Below are 23,413 nucleotides of genomic sequence, written 5' to 3'. Positions count from 1 at the left end.
GAACAAAAAGACACAAAGATGTACAAGGTGGTGTACGAAAGCATGTAGAACCGGAAGGAGGCACACTACCCAAAGTGGCCGAGAAAGCTTTAAGAGGGCACACAGAGTTAGAAGGGGTTACAGAGAGACACAACAAGACACAGACCCTCAAGCAGGTCCAGCGAGCTATGAGGAAAATCAGAGAGCCACAAAGCATCACAGAGGTACAGAGAGTAGCGCGAAGGCATAAAGACCACTAGGTGAAGCACTGAGAGCCATAAGGAACAAGCACAAGTGACGTGGCCGCGCGCCCGCCCGTGAAAGTGATTGCGAACAAAGACAGATGGCGGCGCGATCGCGATCAAAGACAGACAGATGGCGGCGCGCGTGCACGCTCGCGTGCACTCAATTTTCAGGCCAGTCAGGCCAGCAAAAGCCTCTGGTGGCACTTTTAAAAGCCACTTACTAAATGTCTCGAAGAGACAGCTTGCACTGTCTCAAACAAGACCTAAAAAGCACCCCAGTATTGAACCGAGGATACAGAATAATAAAAATGTTGGGAATATTGGTCTACTTTTCACAGCTGGCAGCCAAAAAAACAGGGTGTTATGGAGGCCTCTGATTCTGGTGGAATCTGAATTTTTAAAGGAGTCAATTTCTCTTAAAACTTTTTCAACTCTTCTGGACACACTAGAGTATAGTGCCATGCAAGTGCCAGCCACTGCCCTTCTCCTAAGACACAACCTCTGTGAAACAACCAATTAGAATAACTGTTTGCTGTTTAAAACTAAGTGGGGCACGAATGCAGTTTAGCATTATGGTTATTGCTTGAAGGAAGGATAAGAAACCTGGTTACCTTTGTCTGTACCACTGATATCTATGTGGATCAGAAAGAATTCATGGAGTGGTATGGTTGACAGGAGACGTGCAGGCTGCTTGAATATTGTAGAGATTGGATTGTCAAGCACTAGGAAACAAGAGTGAATGCTGAATAAAACTAGAAACGCGAACACTTTCATGGCGAACGTGGCCGTGAAAGTGAAACTGATCGCGTGAAAGTGAAACTGATCACGATCGCACTGCCTGGCTGTGAGAAGGCTGATAGGCAGTGAGTGGCCGGGGGTTGGGGGGTGGGTGGGTGTGTGTGTGTGGTTGTGTGTGGGTGGTTGTGGTTGTGTGTGTGTGTGTGTGGTTGGTTGTGTGTGTGGTTGGTTGTGTGTGTGGTTGTGGGTATGTGGTTGTGTGTGGGTGTGGTTCTGTGTGTGTGGTTGGTTGTGTGTGTGGTTGTGGGTATGTGGTTCTGTGTGGGTGTGGTTGTGTGTGGTTGTGTGTGTGTGTGGTTGTGTGTGTGTGTGGTTGTGTGTGTGTGTGTGGGTGTGTGTGGTTATGGTTGTGTGTGTGGTTATGGTGTGTGTGATTATGGTTGTGTGGTTGTGTGTGTGTGTGGTTGTCTGTGTAGTTGTGTGTGGTAACATGGGAGTAACAGAGGAACATAAGGAACATAAGAGCAACCTAAGGAGAGCAGAGAGAGGAGGAATTAAAGAGGTTGGGGAAGAAATATAAACATGAAATCAAAGGGAGAACGGAGTAAGAGCTTCAGAAGGACGAAAGGAGCACGGAACCTGAAGGGGTGAAAGGATAGATGTCCCCCATCTGTTTGGTCTCTCCCTACTCATAGTGGAGCTTACAAATACAGATGTAAGCTAACGAGTTGCTCTCACCCGTCGGTTTGGTCTCCCCCTACGGGGCTTATGAGAAAGACCAAACCGACGGAGGAGAGCATCTAGTTAGCTTATAGCTGTATTTGTAAGCTCCATTCTGAGTAGGGGGAGATAATCTACTCCGCTGGGAAGCCCAGCCCTTCCATGTAACACGAGGGAGCACCTAGCACTGGCAGCCTGCTAGCCTGTGTTGCTTCAGGCTGTAAGAAAACTCATCCATAATCCGAGATTTGAAGATTTTCGGTTCAAGGTGTTTACATGCAACCTGTTTTGTTTAACGTCCGCTGAGTGGGAAGCACTACAAAGAATTATAGGAGGCACCAAACACCAGAGGCACATTTCACAACAGGCAAACAGGATAAAATGTTGAGAAAAACACCACGTCTATATGGTGAAAGCTGTCTACAATGAAAGCAAAACCTCCCTTCAAATAAGAAATGAAAATGTCCCATTGACACCAGGCTCGGTTGTTTAAAAAAACAAGCCTTGAGGCTTGAAGTCCGATGCGAGCGACAAAAGTAAAAGTGAGGGGGGGTTGCAAGCCCGGGCAAAAGTGAAACTAATTAAAGTGATTGCGCTGCCTGCTGCAGTGTAGAGTGGAGGCCAGCAGCTGTGGTGGAATTGGAAGCACAGATGGAGGCACGCAAGGGTATTGAAACACGGAGAGAGGCAAGCAAAGCCCGCGTCCGAGCACATGCACTCAAGCTTTAGGCTGGCCATGGCAGCATCTGGTAGCACTTTTTTGAGCCCTTATTAAATGTCGAGCAAGCAGCGGATGCGCTGCTCTAGGCTCGACCTAAAAAATTCAGGACAGGTGTCATAGACACAGAAGTAGGACTGACAGAAGTACCCGGGGATGTAAGTGGGATGAAAAAACAAAGGGGGGGAGAGGTGGCTCTCTAGGGGCGTGGCCGATGTAATTAAGGACATGGCTTAAAACACATAAGCTAAAAAAATCTGTACTACGCATAGCGTCCTGCCCGAAAAATGTGCTGCTTCTGTCATTGTAATCCGATAAATAATTTAACGAGTAACATCACACCTAGAACAAGCCTGGACTCTTGGCTTTGTTAACAATATAACGAGTAACATCACAACTAGAACAAGCCTGCACTATTGGCTTTGTCAACGGTTGTTAGTTGCATAAGAGAAATAAGGGACAACTTTGGCTTCGCTGTACATAACATTGTAAATGCCTCAGTTCTGGAATGAAGAGATAGACTGTGAAAGAACTATAACGGGACTCTTTAAAAGCAGTGAAGGGTGGTACTGCTGCAGCAGTAAGCTTTTCTTTTTTGTCTGTGAGGGTAAAATGCACTTTTGAGAAGTAAAGCAGGCGCACTGAGCGACATACTATTTAAAAACCGGAACATTTATCCGTTTAACTCTGGCACTACGCAAAAACCGGGACATTTCTTAAATTTGCAGCAAAGTGTTGGTACACTGCTCCAAACACCGGGACCGTCCGGGGAAAACCGGGACGTCTGGTCACCCAAATTTAATGTAGCTTGCTTAGTGGATTACTGCTATTATCAGAGAGATCCTTTAGTCACTTGCCTTTCATATGGTATAATCCTAATATCGCACAGTGAGCTATTAATTGTCATCAAAGTGCTGTAGACAAACTGCAAGGTTAGAGCAATATGGTTTCCCTAGTCTTTCATTATTCTAAATAAATACATTCTTTCCTTGTCGTAGAAATACATTCTTATAATAAACCCAACCCCAACCTCTGTTACATTCTAAATCCTGAATTTGTGCCTCTCCGACAGAACACTCTTAAACATACTGACTCAGTATGAATGACATGTGCCTCCTACAGCTTGTAGTCCTCTTTGTCTTAATTAACATTTCCTATACACTGATTTACACATTATGATTTCTCGGGCCAGATTTACTTAAGTTTCATGCAACGCAGCAAGGGCACTTGTTGTGCTAAGTTGTGTGAAAAGGAGAGTGTAGAAATATTAAAATATGGTGCACTTCCGCTCCCTTCCTGTGCTGGGCACCGTGTGCTGCTTTGCACCAACATAGGCACTCTTGCGCCATGGTGCAGGTGTGCCTGTGCTACAGGCAGGATTGTTTTTGTACAGGAAGCAGTACCTTGCTGCACAAACACACCTTAGAGGCAATTTCCACTTCCTATGTGTGACGCGGAATGCATCACACATAGAAAAAGAAAGTAACAAGGAGAAAGAAAAATATTTCTCCTTATTTAATCATCCTCGGGATACATAGCATTTTGGCACAATCCCAGGTTTATTGATTTTAGTAAAACAGGGATGGCATCAAATTCCATGAGTGGATGCACATTAACTCCCATGCTTAACCTACAGAACGTCTACCACTACAAAGTGTAAGACAACACAACCTAGCATGCTGTGTTACATTTCTGTACAAAGTCACACAAGGCGGTACAAATCGCCGTTCTTTGGCATTGTAAATATCACTTAAGGACTTGTTTTGTCTTGCATCGACTTACACGAAGCAAGGACAGCACAAGTCCTTAGTAAATCTGGGTCATTGTCACTGTATGATGTGTGTGCTCTGCCACCCTACACTGGTACACATAGTTTTATTTAAAAAAGTGAAATAACTGTGAGAGAGGAGTGGCGGACACTTTTGGAGGGTGGTAGTGAAGAAATCTGTGAAGAAGGAGGTCACTAGGGGCACCAACAAAGTTTGTCGCACCGGTCTCCACCAGGGCAAAAGACAACCCTGAGGGGGTGGCATGGGAAAGGAAAAACCATGAACATCATGGACTCGCCATCTCCCAAAACAGTTCTGAGGGGTGTGTTTGTACAAAGTATGAATGTTCTCCGACATCTTACAGCATCAATGGTTAAGTATGGATGTGCTGGTTGCTTAGTTTGTGACATGGTATTTGTCAAATGTGCCAACACACCATTGGGTGCCATGCCTTAGGTGCCCTGACCCAGCCGTTGCTGTTTTTCCTAGTCCTCCACCCTCACCTCAGTGTGCCTACTTACTGCACTCTAACTCCTCTGGATACACTTCCCCTCTCCCTTCCCTTTCCTGGGCGCTCTGTCTATGTATGCTTCTTTTTGGTGGAAAAGATTGAGTTCCTGTCCAAAGGAGACTATGCACCTAAATACCTGGAAATACATTCCTTCTGACGAATGCACCTTTTTGCAGTTTCCTCACTTTAAGAAAATTCCCTCGACTGGTCCGGATTCGTTTTTGCTGAGCCATTGGCCATGACTCCATTTCCTGAGCAGGACATCATTTGCACATTAAAGTACCAACTTGCGTGCTGGCATCAATTCCTCTTTTTCCAAAGCCTTATCGTTGGATTCAGAAACTGTTGTGGTGCTTTGTGGACCACATTTATTTTAGGATAGACAGTTACTAGGTCAGCCAACTCATCTGAAGGTTTCACGGTTCAAGCCCTGCCAAAAGTGCTGCAAGGGGGTGTTTTTATCAGATCCCCACAACATCAGCATGTGACATTTTTGATCCAACCATGACACTCTGGCTTGTGATTCATATTCCCTGATTCACTGACAGTTGTGAGGAAGCGGGAGGCCAAGTTATTTTTGGCCATTGCTAGCAGGAACGAGCCAAAGTTCATTCACTTATTCTCCTACAGGTAAGTCTCCTGTGAGGGAACAATTTCGCAAAAGATCTCGCCGCAAAACGAAATGCAAAATCCTCCTCAAAGGCACGCTGGAACATGTAGTTTATTTAATAAAATGTGTCCTGGAAACATGCACGAGTAGCCAAACCCACTGGAGGGTTAAAAGTACATTAAATAAACTACATGTTCCAGCGTGCCTTGTGAAATGTGAACCAATCTGACACCGGAGGCCAATTAATCAAACACGCAGGGAACATTGTGGTTGTAAGTGGTTCAAAGGCTGCTCAGCGCTGGCCTCTGAAGAAGAAGCAAGTATTGCTTGGAAACGCGTCAGGCCGAGGACGTATGATGGGGAAGGGAAGGCGCCTGTTTTTCTAAAATAAAGTTTGTGAACTTACCTGAAGAAGAGTGCGTCCTCGAATTTTTGGGCAACCTTTAGAGATATATATATCTATATATATATATATATATATATATATGTCAAAGGTTCTTATATAGCGCCTTATCACCGCCAGGTCTCAAGGCGCTTGCTTTGGGAACCCGTCCTGGCTTTTCCCTGTGAGATAACCCTCATCCCCAAGGTGAAAGCCAGGCATCCCGCCGCGGGGAGGCCGTAGTGGAGATTAAGCAAGCTATTGCCCAGAGTTGCAGAGTGTGAACCCATGATTCGAGTAGGCAACGAAGCGAGAATTATCGAGTCCGTGGACATTTGGGCTCAAGACCCTGCGGCGTCGGGAATTGAACCCTGGTCCCGGGTCTGACCTCTGCTTCAGGGTTTGCCTCCTCTAACCAGTGAGCCACACTTCTCCACTATACACTATACACATATATCCAACAAAAGAGAGTTGCCCCCTCAAGAAGAAGCCTCCACACTGGTAGCGTTTATTGCATGTAAGGAGCAGCAAAGTAGATGCGATATCACCACCATTTTCTAAAAGCCGACGCGTTTCGTGCTACCATCACACTTCTTCATAGGCTAGAATATGAGGCAAACGATGAGCAGGTAAGCATCGGATTTTAATCATGAGACCCACCCCAGTGGGCGTAGAAAGCCACGCTGCATGATGGGTTCTGTAGTGCTTAATAGTGTTCCTACAATGAGTTGCTCTACGTTGCCAAAATAAAGTTCATCAAATACCCAAGTGGTTTGGGAAATGTCACATTCGCGCTCCGCTGCACTATAGAACTTACAGCACGCGCCACCAGTCCACTTACTGCTGCACCCAGGTTCGCACACAGCTGTGGTCCACTTCTTTGCGGCTGGGCTTTTTTCGCAGCCGGGCCAGCCGTACTGTATCCAACAAAAGAGAGTTGCCCCCTCAAGAAGAAGCCTCCACACTGGTAGCTGTTCTTTTCGTTTATTGCATGTAAGGAACAGCAAAGTAGATGCGATATCACCACCATTTTCTAAAAGCCGACGCGTTTTGTGCTACCATCGCACTTCTTCATAGGCTAGAACATGAGGCAAACTATGAGCAGGTAAGCACTGGATTTTAATCATGAGACCCGCCCCAGTGGGCGTAGACAGTCACTCTGCATGATGGTTTCTGTAGTGCTTAATAGTGTTCCTACAGTGAGTTGCTCTACGTTGCCAAAATAAAGTTCATCAAATACCCAAGTGGGTCGGGAAATGTCACATTCACTTCCGCTGCACTGTAGAACTTACAGCACGCGCCACCAGTCCACTTACTGCTACACCCAGGTTCCCACACAGCTGTGGTCCGCTTCCTTGCGGCGGGGCTTTCTTCACGGCCGGGCCAGCCGTACTGTATCCAACAAAAGAGAGTTGCCCCCTCAAGAAGAAGCCTCCACACTGGTAGCTGTTCTTTGCTTTTATTGCATGTAAGAAGCAGCAAAGTAGGTGAGATATCACCACCATTTTCTAAAAGCCGAAGCATTTCGTGCTACCATCACACTTCTTCATAGGCTAGAATATGAGGCAAACGATGAGCAGGTAAGCACCGGATTTTAATCATGAGACCCGCCCCAGTGGGCGTAGACAGCCAAGCTGCATGATGGTTTCTGTAGTGCTTAATAGGGTTCCTACAGTGAGTTGCTCTACGTTGCCAAAATAAAGTTCATCAAATCCCCAAGTATTACTAAACATTATATATATATATATATATATATATATTGTTTAGTAAAGAAAGTAAAATCATGAATATGTAACAAAAATATAAGAAGAAATGTCCAAATATTCATAACAATGAATGTTAAAGTAATGGTTATAGGAAATGTAATAGTTAATAAAAAAAAAGCAAAATATAAAAGCAAAATATAATAGTATTTGCAAAAAAACTATTACTTCTACTATACAAATAAAAGTTATGTAAAAGAACACTGTCTCACAATTATTTTTGTTAATACAGCAACACTGCATCCTAACTTACATGGGTAAAAAGCTTGACATTACAAGGAAGGACCATTTACTGTTCGCATTCCAATCTAAGATACATTGGGGAAAGTGTTTGACTAAATTAGGGGTACATTTTTTATTCCCTCTTCAGTCAAAGCTACATTGGAGAAAATGTTTCGCATGGAAGAGGTTAGACTTACTAGTCCTCTGGCTTAGCTGCAATGGGGAAAAAGTAGAACATTGAATGGGTTGGTTGTACTGTTCCTACTCTATTCCAAGCTACATTGGGAAAGTGTTGGACATTGAAGGTGTTCCTTTTTTTATTTTTTATTTGAAGTCCAATCTTGAGCTACACTAGGGAAAGTGGTGACCATTGAAGGGGTTAGGCTTACTATTCCCACTCTAATAAAACCATATTTTAAAAACAGTGTGAATTTAGTTAAAAGTGCACCACAGATAGATGTGTTTTTTCATATTTGCAAAAAAATTAAACGTAGTAAAATAAAATTAAAATAGTTGGTTAAAAAAAACGAACAAATAAATAGACACTTTCATTTGAATCATTCAATATTTAAATTACTTAAATTCTTTCTAAATATTCTTAATTATGAAGCTTTCAATTTTTTAACCTGTAAAAATGACCTAAACTGTAATTTTTTAAAAAATGTAATAAAAATAACAATAGTAAAACTAAACAATATTTCCTGAAACATACAAACCATAAATGTTACAAAAGCTACTTACATTTATTTTAAATTAAACATAATTTAAAACATCAAATGATTAATAGAACAAAACCTAAACACATTTTACATATGTAATATAAAATATGTCCAGTATATTTGTTATATTTTTCCACTTTTTAATTGTAAAAATTGTCTTCATAACATTAAAATGAAAAAATAATTATTTCCCCCAAACATATTATGTTATGTTATGTTATATTTAGATTTGTACCGCGCACTGTTAGTCAAGACTGTCCTGGTGCGTAGGGGAACAACATGCGTGTAAGACAGACAAGGTAGCTAGGCCGCTTGTTGGAAAAGATGCGTTTTGAGTAATTTTTTTAAACTATTCAAGTTCGTAGTGTATCTGAGTAGGTCAGGTAAATCATTCCACATGGTGGCTGCTCTAACCGCCAGGGAATGAACCCCGAGGCGCACCCTCTTGAATCTGGGGACCACTAGACGTCGGAGCGTAGCTGAACGAAGCTCACGAGTTGGCTGGTAGAATGTGAATCTGTCCCTCAGGTAGGATGGACAGGGGCCATGTAAGGCTTTGTGAGTCAGTACCAGAGCCTTAAAACGCACTCTTTGGGCCACGGGGAGCCAGTGAAGCTCACGCAGCTGTTTACGAACACTTAACCTCCTAGGTATATCAAAGAGGAGTCTCACTGCCGCGTTCTGAACTACTTGCAGTTTGCGTATCAGAAAGTCAGGGGCCCCAATGTATAGGGAATTTGAATAGTCCAGGCGTGAGAGAATAAGTGCCCTGGCTACTGCCTCCTTAGCAACCTGGGGAAGAAGGGGAAAAAACTTCCTGAGGGTCGCCAGTGTGCCAAAGCATGTTCCCGCCAACCTCATGATTTGGTCGCGAAAACACAGATCCGCACCAAACCAGATCCCCAGGTTTTTTGCTATCCCGCAATCTCCCTTAGGACAAGGTGTATCTTTAGGCTAGAGTGAATCCTTAAAGTCCACCGGGAATTGTCCGTACAAGAGAATCTCTGACTTATCCTCGTTGCACTTAAGGCTGGCCAGGGCCAGCCAGGCAAAGACAGCGGACAGGCACTGTTGTGCTCTGACCGTACCAAAGTCGCTGCCTTCCCAGGTGAAGAGAAGTTGGGTGTCATCGGCATAGGCCATTATTTTGGCACCCAAACTTTCTGCCAGATAGATAAGGGGGTCATGTAAACATTAAAAAGCAGAGGGCTCAAAGTCGACCCCTGCGGGACACCAGTTTCCACTAAAACGTTTGAAGAGTGGTGAGGAGGCAACCATACTTGCTGGAAGCGGTCCATAAGAAATTACTTAACCCAGCATAAAGCCGTGCCCGAGATGCCAATATCAGACAGCCTGGAGAGTAGCTGGATGTGGGGTACCGTGTCGAACGCGGCAGAGAGGTCCAATAAAATTAGAGCCGCCCTGCCGCCCCCATCCAGACATACCCTTATGGCCTCGGTAACTTCCACAAGTGCAGTCTCCGTGCTAAACGAAGTTCGAAAGCCAGATTGGGCGGGATGTAACGCCCCTGAAGACTCCACGAACTTCTCCAGCTGTCTGAAAACGGCCTTCTCGCAGACCTTAGCCAGAGCTGGGAGCAAGGAAATAGGACGGTAATTGGAGGGGAGAAATTTGAAAAACAGTTTTTAAAACATTCTCTCCTTTCTGACTTATGGACAAAATAAAGTAATATAAAAAATGTCATCTTTAATTTTTTTTTTAACTATACACGACATTCGCACACAAAAGCAACAACCCGCTCCTAAAATACTTCAACACTTTCATTTAAAAACAAAACATATAACATGCGTAATAACATGTATAATGATAATATGATTTTATCAAAAAAATATATTATAAACATCTTTATTATATACAATTATATTTTCTAACAACAATATTAAATACTTCACCAAAAACAATATTCTTACCTCCATATTCCAGGAGATTAGATTGCTGCAAGTCAATATTTTGGTAGCACATCCCTTTTCACCTGACCGTCTACTTTACTGTCCTCTCTGATTATGTGATTTTCCACTCTGCATGCACAGCCACTACCCCTTTGTTGGGGCACCCCCCACCCCCTCAGTTGGGCAGAATCTGGCCCCCCATCCTATGAGCAGACTCCTTACTTCTGTTGAAAAGACCCCTCAACCTCCAATCGAGTCCTCCATTTGTTGAACAGACTTTTCCCCCTCTGTTGAGCAAACCCCAACTCTTTGAACACACTTTCCCGTTCTGTTAACAAAACGTTTGAAGCCTCTCGTGGGGTGTCCCCCACCTCTTTTGAGAAGTCTGCCCTCTCTTAAGCAGACTTGTCCACCCTCTGTTGAACAGATCATCCTTCACTTTTGAACAGATTACCCTAACCCCCTTTGCCATGCTCCCTCTTTGTCAGCTATATCCCTCACCGTTCTGTCTGCTAGACTTCCTATGCTCTCTGTCTGGAAGACTTCCCTTCCCCTCTGGCTACCAGACTTCCCAACCCTATCACTCTTCCATTTATGTCGCCCAGTTATAACAACTCCACCAGATTAGAACACATAGATTGATGACTCTATCATTGAACACCTTCACCAGGATCACCCATCCCTTTCCTTCAGCGAATGTCCCCACTCCATCAACCAGACAACTCCTCTCCCTTCAACAATGCTCCTGTTCCTCCAACCATATCACTTCACTTTTCACCAGAGTCCTCCCTATCTACCAGATTGCTCCTCTATCATATATTCTGTATCGAGACTCCTCCTTGAAACAGACAATTGAGCAAACTCCTCATACAACATGGCACTCTGTCTTTAAACATTCCTATTCTCTTAATCAGGTTTAAAACAAAGGTCTTTCTAACAGATTCCTGGTCTTTTCAAAAGGTTCCTCCTAATCAAGCAGGCTCCACCATTGATTGGTATTCCTTTAGCCACATTGCTCCAACTTAAAACACATTCATTCCGTCTATCAGACTCCTCCACCACACACCTCTATTGAGATGCTGCATATACCAACAAGATTTTCTTCTATTGATTAGAAACTGTTTTTCCTAACAGATAACTGACTCCTTCAATCAGAATTGTTCCCTGTCAACCAGTTTCTTATTCATGAGAGCAGGTTCCTCCACTTTTGAGGAATCTTGTAACCAGCCCCCTGCTCTTTCATATACCCAAACACTGTAAACCAGACATTCTCCTTGGGCCCGACTTCTCTGTAGACCCAGATTACATTTGGGTCACACTTCGTCTAAGCCACAACTACTTCTCCAACTAGAGGATGTCTTGTTGTGATGTTGAAAAATGTTGTTTCACTTCTATGAGTGATAATAGCAAATAGACTTAGTGCCTAAGGTCTACCCGGTGCCAACAGCACATGACCCGGACAAAGTACACCATCACAAAATCTAAGAAATTCACTGGCAAACTTTCTAAGAGCAACCCTAAAGTCATCCCTATGTTATATACCTTGCAAATTTCTTGAAAACTCTTTGGGCCTGATTATGACTTTGGCGGTCTTCCTGCGGGCTGCCATGCCAGCGCCCCACGGGAGGACCACCAAAGCTGGACTCCCAGTGCTTGCCGGATTATGATTGTAATCCTTGGCGGGCAGGCAGTACTGTGGCAGTGTTACTGCAGTGCCTGTCTAAAGGCCCATAGGTGAGACTCAGACAGGCACCGTTGTGACACTGCTGCAGGATGTTCCTGCCTGGTGCGGCATGTGGTGCATGCTGCACCATGCAGGATCTGGGGTGTTGTGCCTCACTGCATGCACCCCATGCCCAGAGGAACATGGGGGCCCTATTAGGCCCCCCTTTGTTGCCTCACCGGTCGTCGTTCCATTGCGGGCCACTGCCATGGGAAGGCTGGCGGTGAGGCAATATGCTTGGCATAGCCGCAGCGGCACTGCATGCATATTGCTGCCCCAACCCACACAAGATCTTTGAACCCGATGCTGGCGGTCTCATGTCATGATATTGTGGGCAGTGCGGCGGTGGTCCGACTGCCACCATGGGTTCGATGGTCCTATGGACCACCAAACTCTAAATCGACGGTCCTATGGACCAACAAACTCTAAATCGGGCCCTTTATTTAGAGATCTGGAATGGTTATGAGGCAAACTCTAAAAATACTTATATTTGCTAGTAAAGGTTAGTTTCACAATCCTTCTCTATGCGCTACTCAGGATCTCACTCATAACATTAAGCATGACATAATTTCTGACATCACTAGGACATTTTACTGCAAAATTATGATTGATGAGGGCCATGCCATGTGTTTACAGTGAACACCTTCCCCCATTCATCCCTATGCATTCTTCCCTCACCCCAAAACTCCACATGGTCCATGAGCCAAAAATCGCTGCCATTTCAGTTTGAAATGTTGGTTCCCAAATTCAGCTGCCTTTTATTTATATTTTTGACCACATTTTATTGCAGAACTGATTTAGATCAAATCAGAAAGTCTCATGCCCTGAGCAAAGCTCCATTTTTAATTATAGGTTTGGTGTATTGTTTTGCACCTCAAAACTATATCTATTATATTAATTTGGACATTCAACTTTTGCAATCCCTGTTATGACTCATCAGTATCGACCAATCGGTGAGAAACTTTTCAAAACTAAACTTAACTTGCACTTTTTGGGAAAGTTTTGTGCAGATCTGTTAAATTAACCCAATGTGGTATGTGAGTCAAAAATGCTTTTCATGTGTGCTCATAAATTGAACCATGACAACTGAGTCTTTCTTGCTGACTATTATATTTATAAAGTTTACTGTCATTTCAAAGCTTATATTTTGTTTTCTTCACGTAGCGGAAAAGAAGATGATGGCTTCTGCATCAGCTGCTGGAAATCAGCAGCTGTACTCCCAGGGCAGTCCGTTCCAGGCAGGACATGGTGGGAAGTCCTTTAGGTTTGTCTCAGCACCCTTTATGGAACCTGCTCAAAATACATATTTTGTTTTTGGTATAATTTAATTGCTTTTCATAGTGCCAGTGAAAAAGACGTCAAATATTAGTACACATTGATCTCACGATTACCCTATACTGTACAGTTCTCCTCTTTACTGTATCCTCTAAATGTTGATTTGATTTATTTTACCCCTTTTCCCCACTGTGAAACACCCACCCTCCCTTTCTCAGGCCACCTTGCTGTTTGAGCCAGGCATCCACTACAACTGAGGCAACCAACACTCTTCCTGACCCTGCCCTAGCTTCATTGCCACCACAGCATTTAGCTCCATGTCTTGCTGGTGCACAGCTTCTCCAAGGTCCCTTCCATGTCTTTTAGGCTTTGTGCTGTCAGTGGCAAACGTGCTATGTTGCTACATCACAATCAGCTCTTTGGTTCTGTGGAAAAGTAAATTTTGCCATGTTCTGTGTCCCTACGTGTCATCCATCATATGTTATATGTGCATGATTAATATGCATATGTTATTCCCCATGTTCGATTAAAGACGCAATTACAGTTGTGTCCACCTCTAGTATGGCAGTTTCCAGTTCTCGTGAATACTACGAATATCAGGCCCATGTAAAGCTACGTTGCCACGTTTCTCAGTGTGCACGTTATTTCATTGTAAAGTCCCCGTTTCTAGGCCTCAAAAGGGCCCGGACATCAGATTCAGCTCCTGTCTCCTGTCTCGCTGAGGAGCGATACAGCCCCCACCTGTATCCTCGACCCTTCACTTACTTCCTGCCTCGCAGTGCCCGGTTCAGCCTGGCTCTGCCTCTGAGTCTGCCAAGAGTATGTTATGATTCCAGATTATCAGTTCAGTCCTCCTTCTCTGCATTCCTAAAGCTACTGAATCGCATCGATAGTTTCCGTCATTGTCTAGCCTCTACGTCTCCATGTAAGAGAAATACTGCATTTAATGGTCATTTAATATTCTTCATCACGCACTACATGTAGAATAATGCATGGTCCAGTCTTAGTGTCTGTTAGCCTTTCCCCTCCTGACTTCTAGTTTATATCAACATGTTCCCTAAACATCAGATACTAGATACTGCTTAGGTACATGTCGCCCTGACTCTCCAGACTTCAGTCTCTGCTCCTAGCACAGAGTTCATAGCCCCCAGCTTCTCCTAGTAACACGTCATTGCCAGTTTGCGCGCACCATCAGGTTAGAGGTCCCGGCTCCTTAGGTAGCCCCCTCCATGGTTTCCGCCCCATTCATGACATATTCTGTTACGTTTGCATCACATGTCTATGTATACGCCCTGTTACACCCATTTTCACCCTTATCTTTCGCGACTGCTACGCATCACGCCTATTGCTCCACCCACTGCTACGCCTATTGCAATGTAATGCTATGTGTTTGCGTTATGTATATATACTCATGTTCTGATATTAAAAAGTTACGCCTTCCCTTGTCCCGATCCTGATCCTGGCAGCGCTGCCAGGGCTGCTATCCTATTCCTGTGCAGGTGGTCCTGTTCCTGTCCTTTATGCTGTAATAAACCTGCAAACTCCTACTACCTCGAATCTTGACTCTTATTTATTGAGCTATCTGTTATTCATTTATGCATTCAAAAATAGGGTATTATTTATTTATTTACCACATAATGGCGCCCGAATAGGGACTTGCCCTTTCCCCACGCGTCGGTGAAGCCACGCCGACCCCCTGACCCTCTGCAGTCGTGACGGAACTCTTCTGCGCACCGGCAGATATTTCTGCTTCAAGTATCCCTCAGGCCCACGGAGGAGACGGAGGAGGCGGTCCAGCATCCAGACGAGACGGTGGAGGAACGCGGCGAGTCCCGACCAGAGCCCAAGCCGAGAGTCCAAGGTCCGAGGTATCCGGAGGTCCACCCGTAACTGAAGTCCGAAGTTCGTCGTCCGTCGTCGTAGCAGTCCAGTCCGATCCGAGGCCTTCCGTTCTTGCTGCCCGGTGAGTACCGTCGCTGGGGTAGTATCTAGACAGGGTCAATCTAAATTGACTCTGGTCCGTGGGTTGGTGGTACACAGACCCACAAACGAAGTGTTCACCTAGGTGGATACGGGTCTTGATGCGTCCCTTTATGGGACCGGTATGTTCCGTACTGTTTCAGCAGTGCATCCAGTAACTCTAGTCTGTTCCGTTCTCGAGAAATTCTTGTGTTTCTGTTCTCAGTATTCCAGGTAATATTCTGTCCGAACTGTTATGTTATGATGTTGTTCAATGTATTTCCAATGTCGTGGTATGCCTGAATTGTTCTCCCAATTGTTATTGTTCCTCGTCTATTGTATTGTGTTCCGATTCAAGTTTACAATGTCTCTCTTTTCGAGATTACGTCAGTTAAAAACTAGAAAGGGTTTGTTAGAAGAAGCAGTTCCAGTTCCGCCTAGGGACAGTCCAGGTCATTTTATGTATCAGAAGCATGGCATAAGTGCCATATTATATCTAGATTTATGGGTAGATTATACCAAACAGTTAGAAGAAAAGTATAGATGGCCCGTATCGGGTACATGGGATGCCGAGTGCATCATGAGAGTAGAAGAAGCATTATGGAAAAAGAAAGCCAGACAGTCACAGAAAGATGCCATCGAGTTATGGCGCAAAGAAGCTCATAAAAGAACCGAAAAAGAAATCAGAAAGTCAGAATTAAGTAGAGAATCCTCAGAACGAGCACAAGAAAAAGAATTAATCGAGATAGGTGAACGAATTAGAACTGAACAATCAGAGAGACAGAGGAATGCCCTTATTAAGGGTATGTATCCTCTCCTTGCCGAGGGCTTGCCAAAAGCGACCCCGGAGGCATCCAGTAATTTCCCGCCACCATTAGTTCCGACTAAGCTACGTCACAAACCGACCGCAGCTGATATTTTCATCTCGTCCTATTTGGACGACACAGTCCCAGAATATGCAAATCCTGTTCGCGCTCCGCCAGTCCCTGTAAATCAGGCACTTCCCGTTCCTCCAGACACCGGGGTACCCCTTGCAGTACCTGTTACGGTACCCCCGGTCCAGCCCGCCATACCAGTTCAGCCCGCATTTCAATTTCCTGCCACACTAGTACGAAGAGGATCAGTAGACGACTCTAGTTTAGGGGCCGCAGGAGGAGGTACTCCTCAAACCCCGCCGCCACATAAGCGTTTAACGTCAGCCGAATTACATGCACAAGCGTCACAGCGTACGCCCAGACATCAGTCTGTAGCAGAAATAAGAAAAGCCCTTAATGAATGCGGCTATGATCCAGTCCCAGGAGAGGATAATATGGTTTTATATTCATTACGTGTAAGAAGGGTGGCCGAGTATCTAGTCACCCTACCGAATATGAAAGAAGATCTAGACAGAATATATCGTTTCATCCGTACAGGGGATGATCCAGAAAGCATTGGCGAAGTCATGTCTCAAAGAAAAGCTGAAGTCCAGCTCATGCTATTAAAGTTTCTGATTAATTGTCTAATACGAGAACAAGATTATCCGACCAAAGATCAAGCCGAAATGAGAACCCTGACAAAGTGGAGTGATAATATAGCCGAGGGTAAGCACAGAACCATCAGTGCTATGGAAAGTATGTACAAGAAAATTCGTAAAGAAATAATAAGAATACACGAACAACGTAAAGCAGCACAAGTAAGCGAGAAAGAAAGTAACTCTGATACTGAAGAGGTAGAGGACGAGAATCCTGCCAGAATAGCGTATGTAGGAAAATCTAGATTTCCAGATCGCCATTTACGCCTAGAACACAAGTCTACTTTCCATCATCCAGCACCAGAACAAGGTTCTCTAGAACAAGTATTCCAAGCTACCGATCACATTCTGAAATCACGAATCGGTTACAGTGAGTTGAGTACCATGCATGAACAAGAACTAGTCCGATCAGCAGTCCGATGGATTACTGATTCTACCACTTTTCCAGACGAAATAGTGGCACAAATGTTTCTGAAAATGCCCCCAGCCGAGCAACGACTGGCGGGTATGTATATGATCCAGCACCTCATTACATTGTATGAGGGTCAGCACTCTGATCCAGGCCTGTTACATGATATCCTGAACGAGTTACTCCAGTATAGATGGAAAGGTTTAGGTACCGATTTAATTAGTGTCATTCTAGAACAGCGTCACAAATATAGAACGTTTTTGAATCCGCATTTTGTTCATGTCTCACCCCCAGAAAGTAAACCATTTTACATGGAGAGACAGAATCCGTTACGAGAAGTCCACCCAGTTAGAGGAACGGGTGGCGAACTAGAACGAGTGTTTGTTTACACTCCGATTACAAAGATGGAACTCCTAGAGATGAAGAAATTAATTCCCTGTCATGATAAAGATCCAGCAGGGTTCCATAGAGAATTAAAAGACATGCTCCGTATGGGAGAATACACGTATCCAGATATAATTAAAATGTTAAAGGTTCTGCTGCCCGCAGGGGTGTATGAAAAGCTCAAGGAAAAAGAATGGGAGGTGGGAGAGAAAAAGATCGATTGGGCAGTTCTAGAAGCCGAAGACAAGGCACGAGTACCAGGTACCGGTCTTGGAGCGAAATGTAAAGAATTACCAGAATTATTAATACAAGTTTTACCCAGATTATTGACAACTAGAAAAGAAGACTGGGATGCAATCTCAGCCTGTAAACAGAAACAAGATGAAGACATTAGTGATTTTTATTCTAGATTTGAGAAATGTTTTAGCATCAACAGTGGTCTCAAGACAAGTAGTGAGTCATACCCTCATCTTTTTGTTACTAAATTAGTCGAGAATTCAAGTCCACCAATTAAAAATCGAGTTCTGAAAGTCGAAAGTACCTGGCAAGCTAATACCCCGTCCCAGATGTTACAGATGCTCCAATACCACCAGAATAGAATCAGAGAAGAGCAAGAACACGAGAGAAAACGTATGAAAGACACGAAAATGAAAGTACTAGTTGCACAATCTGTTCCTCAAGACAGTCAGAAGAGGGGTCCGAATCAAGCCAGTCATCCTGCAGCTCCCGTTAAAGGGAACTGCAATTATTGTAAACAGCCAGGTCATTTTATAAATGAGTGTGCAGTTCTGAAACATAACATAGCTACCGGTAAGACTAAAGAAAGACCACGTCCGCCTAGACAAGAACAAGTTTCACAGACTCCTCAGCCACAGAATGCACCACAGACAGTTACAGCACCGCAGCCTATCGCTGCAACACAGCATGTCACACAGCAGATGTACCAGTATGCACAGTCTGAGTATCCAGAGTACCAACAGTACTCATGAAACAGCCTAGAGAGGGAGGTAGGCTTGCCTCTCATCGAGATACCTGTAGATCAAGAAGGTCCCTATGTTCACAGTCAAGTATTAGGGAAAGACAGAAAGTTTTTGATCGATACAGGGGCGAGTAGGACCACAATTAGCCACGCCGAAGTTCCAGGGGCTCCGCTCTCAGGCTCAACAAATGTTTCCCTTGGATTTTCAGGAAAACCTATCGTAAATGAGATATCAAAGCCAGTTACTCTAGAAGTAGGTCCATTGTCCCGTACTACTGACCTGTTACTTACTAAGTCATGTCCAGAAAATCTATTAGGCATTAAAACACTGAAAGAATTAGGTGCAGTTATATGCTGTTCCCCAGAGGGAATACGTCTGTTCCTACGTGACTTCAAGGGTCACTATGTATTACGAGATTTTGATCCCAGATTGTCTAATGTTCCGCAGCATTTATGGGCGCAAGGTCCAACTGATGTAGGTTACATGCAAATCACACCCCATCGTGTGACTCTCAAGTCAGGTGTAGTGTTACCACGAATCAGACAGTACAGATTGCCACCTGAGGCTGTAGCAGCCTTATCCAAAATTATTGACGAGCTCATCGCTCAAGGAGTAGTTGTAGAAACTGACTCCAATGTATGCAATTCTCCGATCATTCCAGTCATGAAACGTACTGATCCGAATGCACCTCCAGTATATCGATTAGTGATTGACCTACGAGAACTTAATAAATGTATTATTCCCCAGTATCCAGTTGTCCCAGATATCTCTTCCCTATTGACAGCCATTGATTCCGAAGCCATGTTCTTTACTGTAATCGACCTCAAGAACGCGTTTTTCAGTGTTCCCATTCATCCAGACAGCCAGTTTCTTTTCGGATTCTGTTTAAATGGAAGGAGCTATATGTTCACACGAGCTCCTCAAGGTTTCACAGAAAGCCCTAGTATTTACAGTCAAGCACTCAAGAGACAACTAGACAACATTCACATGCCAACTGACACTGCCCTGCTCCAGTATGTCGATGATCTACTGATCACAGCCCGTTCTGAATGTGCTTGCGAGCGAGCATCCCTTACAGTCTTGTATTTCCTAGCCGAGATGGGGCACAAGGTGTCCCCTTCTAAGCTTCAATTCTGTGTCCAGCAAGTGGTCTACTTAGGACACTTACTGTCCAAGAGGGGTAGGCAGTTGACACCAGACCGTATCCAGTTAATAGCGAGTCTTCCTCAGCCAAAGACCCAGAAGGAGGTACGTGCCTTTATTGGCCTTACTTCTTATTGCCGACAATGGATTCCTCAGTATGCATTTCTAGCCAAGCCACTGATACAGTTAACGACACAGGAGGCAGCCGTATCGACTGTCCTCCCTTGGACATCTGAACATACATTCAGTTTCAATGAGTTAAAGAAAGCTTTATGCCAAGCTCCAGTTCTAGCTACACCAAACTACAGTAAGCCTTTTACACTTTTCGTCACAGAACGTGAAGGTACAGCATTATCTGTTCTCACACAAGATCAAGCAGGACAATACAAGCCATGTGCTTATTTTTCGAGCACATTAGATCCGGTAGCCCAGGCTCTGCCTGTGTGCCTTAAGTCAGTTGCAGCCACAGCACTAGCTATCAGACAAAGTGATTCCATAGTCTTAGGACACTCCCTGACAGTACAAGTTCCACACTCCGTGGAAGTTCTTTTAAACCGAACACAGACACAGCACTTGACAATTGCACGTTTAACAGGTTATGAATTGACACTGTTCCAGCCACACATAGAAATCAGACGCTGCAACGTTTTAAATCCTGCTACATTGTTACCATCAGTTACTTCGAATTCTGCCACACATGACTGTGTGGAAGTAGTTAACATTACGACAAAGCCAAGACAAGATCTGACAGATATTCCGTTACCAGACCCCGACCTGACACTTTATGTGGATGGTTCATGTATGAGAACAAGTACAGGAGAACTAGTCGCCGCGTATGCAGTGACTACTGATACTGAAGTTATTGAGACACACCGTATTGACACCCTGTCCGCTCAAGCAGCAGAGCTAGTTGCTCTGACACAAGCCTGCATACACGCCAAGAACTTGAAAGTTAATGTTTACACAGATTCACGTTACGCATTTGGAGTCGTACACGACTTTGGAGTGCTCTGGCAAGAGAGAGGTTTCATGACTTCTCATGGAACCAAGATTCAGCATGGTCTCCTTATTCAAGCTCTGTTAGATGCCATACATTTACCGACATCCATTGCTATCATGAAATGCAAAGCACACACGAAAGTTACTGACATTATTTCCCAGGGTAACGATCTAGCAGATCGCACAGCCAAGCTTACAGCACAGACTCCAGACATTCCAGTTAACCCAACACAGACACATACTCCAGATCCGACTACATGTATGACAGTTAAGGACCCTACACAAGATGTCATAGATATCCAGTTACATGCTACTCCCGAAGAAATCAAGAAATGGTCCGAACAAGGAGGGGTCCAGACAGATCAAGGATGGTTAACGAAGGGTAGAGCCACATGGTTTCTCCCCGACTCTATGGTTCAAGTCATTATCAATACCGCACATAGTCCAGCACATTTAGGAGAAAAAGCTATGCTAGACAGTATCCAGAACATTTGGTTCAACAAGCATTTACGAGCTGCAGCCAAGCAGAAAGTCCGTACCTGTATGATATGTTGTCAGTTTAATCCAGGTAAAAGTGTCCCGGTGGAACAAGGTGGATTCCAGCCTCCTGACCACCCTTTTGAAGTCCTCCAGATGGATTATATTCAGATGGAGCGATGTCGAGGTTTCAAGTATGTCCTTGTAGTTGTATGCGCTTTGTCCAGGTGGACAGAAGCATATCCAGTTCCAGATTACACAGCCGCGACCACTGCCAAGCAGTTGGTTCGTGAGTTCTTCCCCCGTTATGGACTCCCTAGAGTCGTATATTCTGACAACGGCCAGCCATTCTCATCTGAGTTGATGAAGCATGTTTCCCTATTGTTAGGGTACCAGTGGAAGTTTGAAGGACTGGACTTTTTAACAGTACCAGCGGTGCCAGGGAACAACACCTATAACCTTCATGGGATACCTGTTTCGGCGCACAAACTACAGAGACACGGGACACTTCCTTCGGCGTCAAAGATTCAAGGTTTATTACTGCAGGGAACACAGAAGTCACGACAAGTACAACACGTGCAACTTGGGGAGACTGCTTCAAATTGGTTCTGTGGATCGCTCCTTTTATACAGAATTTACTCATAGGACAACATGGTACACAAAAGTTTACAACCTGGTTCCCATAATTATCCCTCAGAGGGGTCGCTTTGGTCACTTTGATACACATAAGGTCCGGAACATAAGTGCGGAAACATTTGGCGGTTCCCAACTGTAAAAACCCATCTTCCCAACATTAGTGAATTCCAATCGGCAGTAAAACAGATCGAAATAGGGACAAAGACAGGTGCAGAGGAAGATGGAGACAGTGGGGAGATCGAAAAGGGTGTAAAAGGGGAGGTATCAGGAAACACGAGATACAGGCATCAAAGGGACGTGCCTAATGAGATGCACGGCTGAGACAATAAACCGGCACGGCAGAAGCGCCTCAAGCGGGGCCATCTGCCTTACTGTATCATCCCCCTCATCATAAAAGATATTTACAAAGAACATGTGTCTTCCGCAAATATCTTGAAAGTCCCAGGGTAACGAAGCGGGCAGTGTCCGTTCGCTGGCTACTTGAGGGCAAGAGACAAAATGGATGCCGTATCTAAGATGGAACCCGTGGGTACAGATGAAAAACCCACATATCAAACGAACGGTTTAAGTTAGCACAGCGAAACTGCGCATACTTACTAAACTCGTCATTAGCGGTTCTTAGATACCAGACTCGACCATATTCGTGCGAGTCGAAAACATCACTTACAATTGTCACGGAACCTCAGACGCTCCTTTTGCCCTCATGTAGGCAAGCACTAGTCGGAATCATATTCGATATTCATCAGACCCTCGAGATGTTGCTGTAGCATAGCTCTGTCCAACCGAGACCCTTTGGTAACAGGTGGTTGTCTCATACACGTTGTAGCACAGAGGCCACATAAGGCAGGACCGCACTGCACGCAAAGGCAACACGTGAACAGGAACGCTACAACGACTCCAATGATCATCAGAATCTTCCAACCCCAAGTCGACATCAGGCCCCAAAACCATCCAAGTAGCGTCCAATCCCCTACATCCACGTGTATGGATTCGGAGATTTTATGCAACTTCGAGATGGCTTGATAGACAGTCGGAGCGTTATCAGGAATAAAAATACAGCAGCTCGAATGGATCACCTTACATACCCCACCTCGATCTGCTAAGATCACGTCTAAGACCATACGGTTTTGTAACGTCATAAGTCTATCCGCCTGAAGTTCTGTGGTGATATTACCAAGGGCACTGGCAGTAATATTAGCTGTCGATTCTACCACTCGAGTCAACTGTCTTAGGTTCCTACTATTAACCATAGGTCCCCAAAATGGGAGAAAACCCTTGAAAAAGTCTCCTGCCTCTTGACCGGCAGTATCCTCTTCGCTAATTACGCCTCTCACAACTCTAGTTTTGTGATAATCTGCATCTACAGTAAACGTCGGAGGCAACAAGTTTGCGATAAAACATGAGCCCATGAAGTCAGAGGGCAACCATGCATACGCACGATCATGACAAATAAAGTATGTACCCTTGGCAGCCAAAAACACAGGGGACGAGACCATTGGCAAAATATAATTTTCAGTGCAAGCACTCTCTCCAAGTCGGGCTTTCGATCTACGGCCGCGACCTATTAAACAAAAATTACCAATGTGGGGTACAACCCATATCGGAGGCAAGCTTTTAAGCTGTTTTTCACCA

General features: G+C 44.5%; 1 protein-coding gene across 2 annotated transcripts in view; it reads left to right on the top strand.

Moving 5' to 3' along the window:
- The window catches only part of ARNT2 (aryl hydrocarbon receptor nuclear translocator 2), a 677,642-nt gene that overhangs the window by 580,901 nt on the left and 73,328 nt on the right, over positions 1-23,413 (top strand). For both annotated transcript variants that reach the window (XM_078682932.1, XM_078682933.1), the window contains one exon: positions 13,174-13,273. In XM_078682932.1, the coding sequence (XP_078539058.1) occupies positions 13,174-13,273 (100 nt within the window). The remainder of the gene's footprint in view (positions 1-13,173; positions 13,274-23,413) is intronic.

The sequence above is a fragment of the Lissotriton helveticus genome, chromosome 3_1, assembly GCF_964261635.1.
Source record: "Lissotriton helveticus chromosome 3_1, aLisHel1.1, whole genome shotgun sequence".
NCBI classification, from domain to species: Eukaryota; Metazoa; Chordata; class Amphibia; order Caudata; family Salamandridae; genus Lissotriton; species Lissotriton helveticus.
The sequence above is the reverse complement of the archived record's forward strand: the minus strand, read 5'-3'. Positions and strand labels throughout refer to the sequence as shown.